General features: G+C 43.4%; 1 protein-coding gene across 1 annotated transcript; it reads right to left on the bottom strand.

The window, feature by feature from the left end:
- Window positions 1-1,224: 1,224 nt before the first annotated feature.
- LOC126959689 (olfactory receptor 2Z1-like) lies at window positions 1,225-4,786 on the bottom strand. Its single transcript, XM_050799211.1, has 2 exons — window positions 4,593-4,786; window positions 1,225-2,191 (listed from the first exon to the last, which is right to left on the bottom strand). Exons 1-2 carry the CDS (start codon window positions 4,784-4,786, stop codon window positions 1,225-1,227), a joined length of 1,161 nt encoding a protein of 386 aa, XP_050655168.1.
- Window positions 4,787-13,152: the final 8,366 nt, after the last annotated feature.

The following is a 13,152-nucleotide window of genomic DNA, read 5'->3' as shown; positions in this document are numbered from 1 at the left end:
AGAAGCTCAGGCTTCAGGGTGAGATTATGACTTTGTTTCCTGACATGGTGAATTTGAGGTGCCTTTGAAACATCCAGTGGGAGTACTGAGGTGGCCTTGGGTATGTGGTGAGGAGCTTGGAAGAGACATCTGAGTGGCCTATAGTTATGTATCTCAGGCTTTGGTATCAAATGGTAACCAAAGCCAAGAACGGGAGTAACTAGGGAGTGTAGACTGAGAAGAGAAGTATCTAGCCGCACTGGGTTTTGAGGGCCTTCATCACTTAGTAGGAAAAAGTGCACCAGAAGCAGGAGGAAAACAAGGAACATGGTATTATTGCCCAGGGAAGGAAGATTTTCAAGAAGGAGGAACTAGAAAAGGGAACAACACTGTTGTGATTAGACAAGAAAATGTTCTTTGGATTTAATTGTTCATCCAAAAGTTATTTTTTGATTGACTCGATATGCCAGGAACTCTTCTTGGAGCTGAGAATACATTAAAGAGGAAATTCTGTGCTCTCCTGAACTACACATTCTAATACACAAATGGGATTAGAGCAAGATGGTGGGGGGGGTGGGAATGCTATTTTGGAAAGGGTAATCAGTGCAGGTGTCTTTGATATGGTCACATGTGAATAATTCCTAAACGAAGGCAAGGAGAACTCCATGTACAAATGTGAGGAAAGCCCCCAGGCATCGGGAACTCAGCATTGAAGGATGCTGAGGTGGGATTGTGCTTGGGAATTTTGAGCAAGGGGGCCAGTGTGGCTGGAGCAGAGTGAAGAAAAAGAGGTATGTCAACACAGAAGATTGGAGAAATAGTCAGGTATCAAGGGCTTGGTGGGACCTTTGGCTTTTACTGGGTGAGAAGGGAAGCCCTAAGACATTCAGTGACACGGAGAGGGTGGTTTATCGCTGCACTGCCCAGGGGATGGCTGAAGAAAAAGCCTGACTAGAGTTTGTTGAGATGGACAGGGGGAATGATGAGTGGAATCAGATGTTCTGGAAACCTCTCTGAAAAAGTAGAAGTGTGGTGGCTTGAGGGGAATCATTTCACTTCCTTGCATGTGGATTTGGGACTCTTCCTCTCATCCCAGAAGGGAATCCTAGAACAGGATCCTGGAGCCATAAACACATCCCAGATATGGAAGGTCATATGCAATAGATGTCTGTCTATCTTCAGACTCAATGCCTAGGAGTGAACTCAGATCTCATACGTGTGTCTCCCAGCCCTCTCTCCTGGGTCTCAAGCATTCCTAAAGACACCACACTCTCCTATGACCTTCTTCATTGCCCCAGTCACTTCCTTGTTTCTGAGGCTGTAGATGACAGGGTTGAGAAAGGGTGTGAGAACAGTATAGAAGACAGATACAACATCATCCTGGCCAGGAGAGTGGTAGGATGCAGGTAACATGTAGGTGTAGACAAGGGGCCCATAGAAGAGGTTGACTACTGTCAAGTGGGAGGAACAGGTGGCCAGGGCCTTCTGACGCCCCTCCACAGAGCGCATCTGGAGCACAGCCACCAAAATGAAGGCGTAGGAGGTGGTGATGAAGGCAATGGGCACCAAGAGGACCACCACACCTGTCACAAAGAGCACCTGCTTATAGGCCTCTGTGTCTGCACAGGCCAGCATCAGCAGCGAAGGCACTTCGCAGAAGAAGTGGGTGACCTTTCGTGAGCCACAGTAGGGGAACTGCAGGGTTAGCGAGGTCTGGATGGAGGCATTGAGGGACCCTCCCAGCCAGGAGCTCACAACCATGAGCAGGCAGACGCGACGGCTCATAAGCACTGGGTAACGCAGAGGGTTGCAGATGGCTACATAGCGGTCATAGGCCATGAGGGCCAGCAGGAGACACTCTGCAGCTCCCAGGAACATGAAGAAAAACATTTGTGCCCCACAGCCCCCAGAAGAGATGCTCGTCCAATCAAAGAGGAAGGCCACTATCATCTTGGGGACAGTGACTGAAGAAAAGAAGATGTCCAGGAAGGACAGCTGGCTGAGGAGGAAGTACATGGGCTTGTGGAGCTGGGCGTCGGCCCAGATCAGGAGGACCATGGTGGCATTGCCAGCCATGGCGAGGATGTAGACCAGCACCACCATGCTGAAGAGGAACAGGTGCATCTGGCTGTCATTGAAAAGTCTAGTGAGGACAAAGCCAGTGGTGGAGGGGTGGTTCCAAGGCCCTCTGCCTGCCTCCTGCCGAGCCTCACTGTGGAGAGGAAAGCGAACCGGCTCACCAGGGGCTCAGATACATTCACTCAGAGACGGAAATGGGGCAAAGATGGCAAAAGGGCAACAACTAGGAAGGTCGGTGAAGAGGCAGCTGATGAGCTTTGCAGTGTCCTTATAAATTTTTTGTAGGGTCAACATTATTTCACAATGAAAAATTATTACAAAAAGCATGGTATGCAGCCAAAGTAGTACTCAGAGGGAAACTCATAACTCAAAATACATGTGCTAGAAAAGAGAAAAGTGTAAAAACTAGTGATCTAATTTCTGTTTCAAAAAGGTAGGAAAAGAACAACAGCAGATTACAACGTCCCATGTTTTTGAAAAATGCATAGTTAACAATATTCTTAACACTTCAACAAACAAATATGTGCACAGGAAAACATTGAAAACAAAACCATTTATTCTTATGCCTAACTTGAGGACTAGACCTACCAATACGTGAATTACGTGGTTCAAAGTCCTTACTTGAGCATCCACGTGATATATTTCTTTGAGAAATAGGTTAGAGTCGCTGGGTACAGTGGCTCGCGCCTATAATCCCCGCACTTTGGGTGGATCACCTGAGGTCGGCAGTTTGAGACTAGCCTGACCAACATGGAGAAACCCCATCTCTACTAAAAATACAAAATTAGCCGGGCGTGGTGGCACATGCCTGTAGTCCCAGCTACTCAGGAGGCTGAGGCAGGAGAATGGTGTGAACCCGGGAGGCGGAGCTTGCAGTGAGCCGAGATCGCCCCCCTGCGCTACAGCCTGGGCAACAGAGTGAGACTTCGTCTCAAAAAAATCCAAAAAACAAAAACAAAAAAACCTAAAACAACAACAACAACAAAAGAAATAGGTCAGAGCCCGTGTCTGTTGCTGACGTGTTGCATTTTATTAACTAGTGGAGCTGTGCAGGCATCACAGTCTTTTGTTACCTTGGCCCTAAGGAATTCCAGACTTGGCACCTTTGCTCTTCTGGAATTTTGACACTATGTTCTCATTCCCTTACTGTTGTTCTCTTATCTTGATTTCAATAGTTTCATGATAGCTGAGTCCCATTATGTTAATTAAGAAGATTTTTAAATAAACTTCTTGATAAAGATTGGGCCTCTTTTAAAATATAAATCTATGGAGTACGTGTTAGGAATACGTAAGCCAGGTCAGTAGTTTCCTTTGGGAGGGATCTGCACCCCTAAAGGGCTCCCTTCTGAAATTATATTTATTCAGGTAAAGTCAAATCTCAAGGAATTATGAGGTAAGCGATGATAGGAAATAAGTCACCCAAAGGCAGTTTTAGGAGCTGAGGATGAGGGACAAATTAGGATTAACGACGCTGCTCCAAGGATGAGGTTGTGCTAGACGTGGTGAAGACCCGTTACCTGGCAAGTTCCCTGAGCCAGGAAGCTCTGCGGAAACCCTGGTCCCAGACTCCTGAATCCTAGGGAATGCCTTCAATTTTAGCTTTTATTTCTGCGTATGTCTGATGGCAAATGGCTTAAATGGAGGGATTGAAGGGAAATAAAATGAACTTCCCAGTATGGTATTAAGGAGTCGAGAATATGAGAGAATAATGGAGCTGGGGGATACCACAGGGTCACCGGGACAGAGTGCGAGGGGCAGCAAGTGTCCCAGAGGGACAGCACATCAGAGAGGTGACAAGGCTGTACGATATATGGATTTCTCCATGGGTGCCTGTGCTTTTCAAAGCTCGAGCTCCCACTGTTCTGAAGTGTGGTACAAGCTGACACTCACTGACTAGTCTACTGCCCACATCTCACCACTGTATGGTCAAAGGTCAAAGGATCTTAGAAACTGGAACTTGCCGAGAGAGCAGAGAGAGCTGTGCCAGGAAGTGGCTCTCTCGGTGCTTGTCCTGGTTCTTCTTGCTATGCCAAGGGGCCTCTCTCATCTATGGCCTTAAACTCCACCACTCTGAGGCTGCTCACAGCAGACACACAGATCCCTTAGATGTGAGTCAGACGTGTTCGCGGTGCGTAGCAGGGCCCACTCCAAAAGCCTGTCTCTGGAGCGGAGCACAGAAATTAACGTGGTTAAACTCAAACTTTTGAGACATGACTTTGAGTGGAGCTAAAATATACACTGCACCTATTTTCTGTATTGTATGATGCGTTGCCATCTTGAGGACTCGTGGACCTGGGGAGGGACTGCACTTCCCAGGGTTAGCTAATTCCTAGAGATGGTGAATACCTTGGTTGTGAGCATGCCTTTGAGAAGCAAATCAACCAATTCCCGAGTCTACAGCCCCGCCCACCTCCTTTTATGAGGTTCCCACAGTCAGGGACACCTTCCTGTGCTCAGTTATGATTCACCAGGTCCAGCTCCTGGGCAGTTAGAGACCACCCATAGAGCCCAGAGCCCACCCAAATTATTCACACTTTCCAGTCCTGAGCCTGCTCAGCTGTTTACCCCGTTTCTTCCCAGGGAAGACACAGCGAAGGCTTGGTCTCTGTTTCCTGCTCACTCCTTCTGCCTTCCCCGTGTGGCCCTGCGTGGTGTGTGTGCTCCTCCCGGGGACGTGATGAGCCACCGTTTCAATGCCAATCACTTCCCGATCCACTGGCCTTGCCATACACGAATTAAAACGAAGCCTCGGGTACATTTAAAAGCTTTCCTCTAAAGATAGTTTTCTCACACGGTCCCTGTTTCGGTGTCCTGTAAGCTCAGCTTGTCTTGTTTGGTGTCTCAAATGTCTCAGACCACCGTATTTTACATCTGGAAGGAGCTTAGTCCAATATCTGTTATTGGTGAGAAGTGACAGCCTTGATCAAAAATCTCTTTTCTAAAGTTTACTTAATTATTTTGATGCTTATTTTTGGTTAACAAATACTTGATCTTCTAGGCCAGGTCCAAAATAACTCGTAACTGTTCTGAAGTGGTTTTTCTCAGCCTCGGCACGGTTGGTATTTTGGAATGGATACTTCCTTACTGTGGGGCACGGTTTTGTGCATTGCAGGACATTTAGCAGCATGCCTGTACCTGACCCGGCAGATGCCATGGCAACCCCCTTCAGTTGCAAAAACCAAACATATCTCCAGACATTGCCAGATGCAGGGACACAGTCACCCCCAACTGAGAACCCCTGCAGTAGAAACTTACCATCAGTTACCGTTTTTCCCCTTCCCTCGCTCTCCACCAAGGCAAATGAAAAAGGACAAGAACCTACATGTTTAAAATCTGCGATAATTTGACTCTGACTTGGCTGAATGTTCTTGTCTGGTTTTATCCAGTATAAGGCATGTGGTTGAGTACCTGGTCTCTGGAGCCAGGCTGCTTGGGTTCAAGCCCCAGCTCCACAGTTTCCCAGCTATGTAACTGCGACAGGCTACTCAGCCTCAGGTTCCTCATTTCAAAAATTATTGGGACTGTTTGGAGCATTAAGTGGTTTTAAATGTAGAGTGCTTAGAACAGAGTTGGCCCAAGGAATGTGACATTTTGAGTTCAGCTGCTACTAACATCAGCACTGTTACCACTTTTATAACCTCAGACCTCTGCTCCCCTCTGTAACTTAGGATTATCATGCCCACTTCCCAGGGTTATTGTGAGTGTGGAGTAAGGAAAATGGTGAGATCATGCCTTTTCCAGAGGAGGTATTCAGTGAATGTTAGCTGTCTTCTTCCTTCACTTAAGCAAATCAGTTTTGCAAAATCATCAGAGTTAACTCTGGTACTCACCGGCAGGAGCTCCTAGTCCCTCCCACTCAGAGGTTCCCCTTACATGCGCTTCGTATTGTGAAACCTTGCAGGCGGATGCATTTGTTGTAGTTAAGTGAACTCCTCTGTCACACTCCAGATCTCTCCACCTAGACTGAAAATTACCTGTGACCAGGGACTGTGCCCTTTCTGTTCTATTTCATGACGGATTGTAGTTCATGATGGCCCTTGGTCAATGCTGGTGGGCCAAAGGAACGTGTATAATGGATAGATGAAAGAAGCATATGCTTGCTCAAGAAAACACTGCTATCCCCACGCCACCTTCCATCACGGCCATCTGAAGTCGACATCCCTCCGGCTGGTGGGGCTGTGCATGAGTGCCTGCTCCCGGAATGCATCCTCGGTTGTCTGGGCACTGCTGATTTATCTTCTCAGGCAGTTTCTCAACATGGCAATGAATGCAGCACGTGCATGTGTGTATGTGTGTCTCAGAGTAATATTCAGGGAGATTTATTTCCTTTCACCCTGTTTCCCAGGAGAAACAGATCTATTTTTCTATTCCGTCCACCATACCTAGATCATAAGTGGTACACAACAGGTCTTAAAGAACTACTAGAATGAATGAAAAACGAAATCCTGGATGCAACTGACACATTTTGTGTTGTGGGCTACATCTAGCCCAAGTTTTTGTTTTGTTGTGTTTTTATTCTCATTGGTTTTTTGGTACTGATGTGACTTTTTAACTTCCCCTACAGTTTTACAGATTTTTTTGTTTTTACACAGCCTTGGTTTTTGCCATCTAAGATAGGCAACTTATGGAGAAGGCCAGTGTTAATTCCAAAAGTATGAATGCTTATGTGCTTTGCTGGGGACTGTGTGTACGATAGTAAAACAATAAATTATATTATCTCATTTAAAATGACAGTAAAAATAATAAATTATATTATCTCATTTTGTTTTAAAAAAGCAAAATTCCAGATCGTTGAAAATCTTAAATGTGGGAAAGTTTGACAGAGGAGAAGTTATGGAATTGTGTTTTTGTGACTTTTCATAATAAGCTTATTGTAATAAGCTAGCTGGGGCTGCATGGATGGGTGGAGGGTTTAAATTATTTCCTCTTATACTTCACATTGCATACTCACCTCGAATTGCCCTGATCCACAGTCTCCATGGGCGTCTCGGTCTCTTGTTGACTTTTTTCCTTCTTCCTTGTCCTTCCTGGGCTCCAGGCTGTGGCTCAGAGCCTGAAGCAGGTCCCTTTGGGTGTCTACATGAGGGGTCATGAAAGCTGAGGTGTAAAATTTGTCTCTTTTCACACAGGGCACTCCTAAAGGCTCCCCATTTTCCCATAGGGCCCCTTTTTCTAAAGTATACTTTATCCACCTTTACCGCAATGAGGGTGAATTGCTGCCTATTCTTGGTGCTCTTCCAACTTTAGAATGCTGTGATTACAAAGCTTCTGTCATTGAATTTTGCCCCATATTCCTACCTGCAGAGACTCAGATTGCACAGTCCTGTGTAGCACTTAGGAATTAGTTGTGCTGTTGAGACTTATAGGACACGTATGCTGGGAGGACATAAATTGCTCAGCCCCAAGCCTTCAAATTACAGATGAGATAATGGCATTTAGAGCAAGGTCTCTAGATTTGCCTGCATACTGGAATGATCTGATGAGTTTCAAAAAAGACTAATGCCCGTGCCTCACCCCCGAAGTAGTAATTGAATTGATCTGGGATATAGCCTGGTCTTTGGAAGGTTTAAAAGATTTTCAAGTGATTCTACTCTGCAGAAAAATCTGGGAACTGACGACTTAGGGATTTCACAGACAGAGGAAAGGCAGATATGCCAACTGCTCACACCCCCAGGGCTCCTTAGGCCAAAGGGTCGTCTCTGGATCGGCAACGCCAGCTACTTGTTCAATGTACAAATTCTCAGGCTCCACTTTGGACCCATCAAATCAGAAACTCTTTGGAGGGCTCAGAAGTCTCTTCTGACAAACCCTCCGGGTGATCCGCTGTTCTCAGCCAGCAGTGATTTTGCTTCCAAGGCGACATTTGTCAATGTCTGAAGATATTTTTGGTTGTCACAATGAGGAGGTGAAGGTAATAATGGTACCAAGTGGGAAGAGGCCAGGGATGCTGCTTAACATCCTACAGTGCACAGAACAGGCCCCCACAAAAAAATTAACCAGAACAAAATATCCACAGTGCCAAGATCGGGAAAGCCTACTCTCAACATGCTTGTTTCCTGTGGTAAATCCGATTCTCCCAGACACGGCAGAGTGGTGGGTTCAAACTCATTCTCAGGCAAAGCTCATACTTATTTTGACAACATTTCAACTGTTCTCCAAAATCTCACATCTCCAAAATTAATGAATAATTAGTCACTAAGTCTAGTTAAAATAATTAAACACATTACAGTTAGTATACCTACTTCCATGCCACATAATTTATATGTGCTGCTCAAATAAAACCTACATAGAAACCTCTAAAGAAACAGCATACATACCGACAAGCGAAAAACAGGTGTCTCTCTAGCCCCGCAGACTAAACCCTTGGACAAAGGTCCGTGGTTAACGAATGTAAAGTGAGACGGGTTTACTGGGACAAGAACATCCTGGCAGAGGCAGAGGGTGTTGTCTGTCTCTAAAAAACTGATTGAGGAAGAGCGTGGCTCTTTAGGATTCTTTACAGTTGGGAATGGGGTGGTCTATACTTGTGCAGACACCTGAGGCTCTGTACTTGTACATGATACATTTTCCAAAACTAAAAGTCAGTGATTCTCTACCTGCCAGCTCCTAAGTATTTTCCAGGTTTTCTGTGCAGGCAGTCAAGTGACTTCAGAAAGAAGACACAATCTAGATTTTAATGAATTCTATATAAGAGCAAGTGTCAAGGTCTGCGATAAAGCTTCTTGTTTCTGGAAAGCGGGGACTGCTCCAAAAATCACCTACATGCTTCCTCAGCTGTAATGCAGTGTATTCAGGGGCTCCAGGGCCCCCAGACTATTGTTCCAAACCATTATATACACAAGGTACTTAATTGTGGGGCAGGCTTAGGCATAGACAAATCAACACAGCATCATCTTGGTGTCTGGGGAAACTTGGCAATTAGAGACATGGAGGTCCTTTCTTTCCTCCCTCCCTCTCTTCTTTCGTAACATCTATTAAAGTTGGTTTCACTTCTAGCTTTTTGTTTCGGTCCTATTGTTCTAATGAGCTTTTATTCCTTAATTTGAATGGAATCAGAATGAGAAGCAAATGAATATTTCTTATCTCCCATTTTATGTTAGACATGTATGATATTATCTCATCTTATCATGATAATATATAATTGATTATGATTTTACACATGAAGAAACAGAAGTTCAGAAGGTTAACCAGCTTAGTGCTCAAGGTCACCTGCCAAGCAGATGGCAGATCTGAGATGTGAGCCACGTCTGGGTCACTACAAAGCCTATGGGCTCCCTGGTCTACCATGTAGCCAGTGTGTACGACACCAGCCCTAGATTCATGCTTGGGAATTTAGGTCATGCCAACATGCACAGGTGCCCACAACGTGACTATTTGGTGGTTATATATACACAGGTCTAATAAACTGTTAGTTTGGATTGAGTCAAACAGTTAATTCAGTGAAAACTATGACCTATTTCTTAACAAGATATGCCTAATTGTTTTATAAATAATAAGTCACATCTTACATTTGAATGGTATAAAAAATTACAAAATGTGGCCTACTTTCAATATCTCATTACTTGATCAGTTCACTCATTCTTTAGGCAACTGTACATAAGACAGGCAAATTTTTATTGCTACTGGGTGAATACACCCAGATCACCAGGATAAGACTGTTGTGCTCTCAGAATTTATAATCTCAATTAATACTCACAGCAATGGTGTGAGGTGAATATTGTTATCTTATTTTGCAGAGGTGGAAATTGAGATTCCAAGAGGAAATAATTTTGTCCAGGAACACTAAATTTGGAACCACTAATGATTCCCACATCAGCCAAGTATATTCATTTTTTGAACAAATTTTAACATGTTTGGTTGCTGTAGAATTTTTATTCATTCATTCGTATTTGTACTCACTTGATGTTTATTTATTTTTGATATGTAATATTTTACATATTTACTGAGCATCTGTGATATTTTGTTGCTTGCATAGGTTTTATAGTGACCAAGTCAGGGTATGTGGGGTATCCATCATCCTGAGTATCATTTGTACGTGTTGGGAATATTTCAGATTCTCTTTTCCAGCTACTTTGAAATGTATAATACATTGTTGCTGACTATAGTCACCCTACTCTGCTATCAAACATTTGAACTTATATTTAGCTCCCACATATGAGTGAGACATGTGAAATTTGTTTCTGTGTCTGGCTTATTTCCTTTAACATAATGACCTTCAGTTTCATTCGTGTTGTTGCAAATGACATTATTTCATTCTTTTTTAGGGCTGAATAGTATTTCAATGTCAATACATATTTATTGACCACTGTCCTTATGCTGTGTGATGTTGAACTTCTGACTCTTAGAGCAGGAAGCTGCTTATGGAACTCTCTCCTTTTGATTCCATGCAATCTGTTAATAACCATCTTGTTTCTCTTCTCACATTCGTTTACAGAGATCCCTGTCTTGATTCCATGCAATCTGTTAATAACCATCTTGTTTCTCTTCTCACATTCGTTTACAGAGATCCCTGTCTTGATTCCATGCAATCTGTTAATAACCATCTTGTTTCTCTTCTCACATTCGTTTACAGAGATCCCTGTCTTCTCCAAGGTTCCAGGTGCCCAAACAATCCTGGAAAATGTGTAAGCCGAAGGCCAGGGAGAAAGAACCTCTCCTCCTCACCGAGCATGGACTTGACCAGGGCTGCCTTCTGTAGTTCACTGACCACCATGGTACTGTTCTGTCGGAAAGAGTAAAACCAACTTGTGTTGCATCTGTGCACACCGATGTCATGAATTCAGAGTGATAAATGAAAGGAGTTTCTTTTTAAAATGTGTATTATGGCCTTCTGTTCAATCTATTTGTCAAAATTTCCTTTATATTTAAAATGCTATATATTTAAAGGCAAGACCAGTAAGTCTGATTTTTTTATTTCTTTTTTCTTTTCTATTTCCTCAATTTTCTTCTGATCCTCACTAGTTCTATATTCAGCTCTCAGCTATCTTCAGTCTCTGTCATCATTACCTAGTTTCAGATCCCAGGAACTGAGGTGACCAGCAGGGCCGCACAGACGCCCTGTGTTCAGGAGTGTGGCGTGTGCACCACAGTCAACCCCACTGAGTCGTCCACCTGCACTCGACTTATGTGTAGGGTGGCCTGCTGTGAAAGCGAGGGAGATCTCTAGTTGCTGCTTTGTACTTGATTGTCTGTGTTTCTTTGTTAATTATGTATGATCTCACTCTTTGTCCAGCCAACAATACATGCCATAAATATGAGACTGGAGAATGTCTTAGGGATTTATCAATGGGTTTACATTTACTAAACAAAATAGAAAAACATTCACACACCACCACCACCACCACCACCACCACCAGTGAAATAAATTTATTCAAACCACCAGGGAGGAACCTGGAGTTCTCAAGAACGATTCTTCTTGTATTTCGACTGCAGCTGGCTAGGTTAAGAACTAGCGTGGTCAGATCCAGCAAAGCCACTTGTGCCAGAGAGCTGAATGTGTTGGAAGTCCTGATTTTTCAAATAAGCCCACAGATAGCTTCCTTTTTAAGTACTGGTTTATTTTATTTTTTAAGAACATGAAACCACAAATTGTGCATACACAAATTTTGTGTCCACATTCAAACTTGTAGCTATATAAATTTAGACAACATTTAGAAAACATTTTGACCCTGGAGCTTAATTTTTGGAAATTTACGCTAAAGCAATTGTTAACAAGGATAGTAAAGATGTACACACAAATATCTTCCATGCAGCTTGGAGGCTACATTAATACAAAGAGGGGAAAGAAACCAAATGTCTAGCTGTAGGGAAATAGGTTAAATTTTACTAGGTCCACCTGAAAGAGAATCGTTAATCCTTTGAAAATGATGCAAAATTAAAATATGTAGCAACATGGAGGAATGCATATGAAAATAATAAAACCATAAAGCAGAATATAAGACTATACCATGATTACAATAATAAAAAGTGTACATTTTATACATATGGAGAGTAAATGGAAGAATATTTGAAGCTTGAGATGGTGGATAAGGGGTGATTCTTTTACTTTTTATTTGTATTCTTAATTACCATAGTAATTCTTGAATAATATATATGATAATATTAAATTGATTATCTACAGTCAATAAACTGTTGACAAAATTCAAAATGTCAGACTGTTTAGTTGGACTTAACTAATGTTGTAATCTACCTAAAAACGTGTTTTGCTCTAACTCATTCTTAAGAAAATGAAGAAAACTTAAAGCTTGTTTCCATATTCCCACATTGGTGAGAGCAGAGGCAATTATTTTTGTTTATTTGTATGAAATCATTCTCTGCACTTTGAATTAATAGTAGGGAGGACCCAGTCCCAGAAGGGTAATGCAACTTTCCACAGATGGTTCAGACTATTTCTAGAGAGAACTGAGAACCCATCACTTTCGTCTGGTCTCTGCTGAACTGAGTGAAGGAAGATAAACCAAACTACGGACCACATAGACCTGTGGACATGTCCCACTTTTCTCAACCATGTGCTCTTGGGGGAAGTCGTGAGGTGACTTCAGGACTGTCTGCCCCGGACACTCCCTGCCAGAGCCACATTTGGTGGGCAGCCCTGAGCAACAGGAATGGTCCCGAGGCGCACAGCACCGCTTGGAGGTAGTCACCTCCAGTTGATAATCGTGCTGTTGGTGGGGTTGTTAGGGTGAGCCCTTGGGATCTGCCACCATCAGAGACTGTGGGGATCCCAATGCAGAACTCCAGGGCCCACTGGGGTATCTGCGCAATTACAGAACTCGCTCCATGTCAGCACTTGCATATAGATAATTAAGTGATCTTTCTTAAAAAATAGTCCCTTAGATGGAACTAGAGGTCATTATATTAAGTGAAATAAACCAGGCACAGAAAGACAAATACTGCGTGTTCTCACTCATATGCGGCAACTAAAACATTGATCTCATAGAGGTAGAGAGTAGAATAATAGACACCAGAGGCCAAGAAGGGTGCGTAGGGGTTGGGAGGTGGGAGTGAAGTGATTTTGGTTAATGAGTACAAACATACAGTTAGACAGAAGGAGTAAGTTCTAGTTTGATAGCAGGGTAGGATGCTATAGTTCAC

This window comes from Macaca thibetana, chromosome 1, assembly GCF_024542745.1.
Source record: "Macaca thibetana thibetana isolate TM-01 chromosome 1, ASM2454274v1, whole genome shotgun sequence".
Taxonomy (NCBI): Eukaryota; Metazoa; Chordata; class Mammalia; order Primates; family Cercopithecidae; genus Macaca; species Macaca thibetana.
The sequence above is the reverse complement of the archived record's forward strand: the minus strand, read 5'-3'. Positions and strand labels throughout refer to the sequence as shown.

What these genes read in the sequence shown, in the direction of transcription:
- LOC126959689 (XM_050799211.1), bottom strand. Translation starts at nt 4,786, where the DNA reads ATGGCAAGGCCAGTGGATCGGGAAGTGATTGGCATTGAAACGGTGGCT. An exon ending in AGCAGGCTCAGGACTGGAAA is followed by an intron (nt 2,192 to 4,592) that starts GTGTGAATAATT and finishes TCCTCTCCACAG; the next exon opens with TGAGGCTCGGCAGGAGGCAG.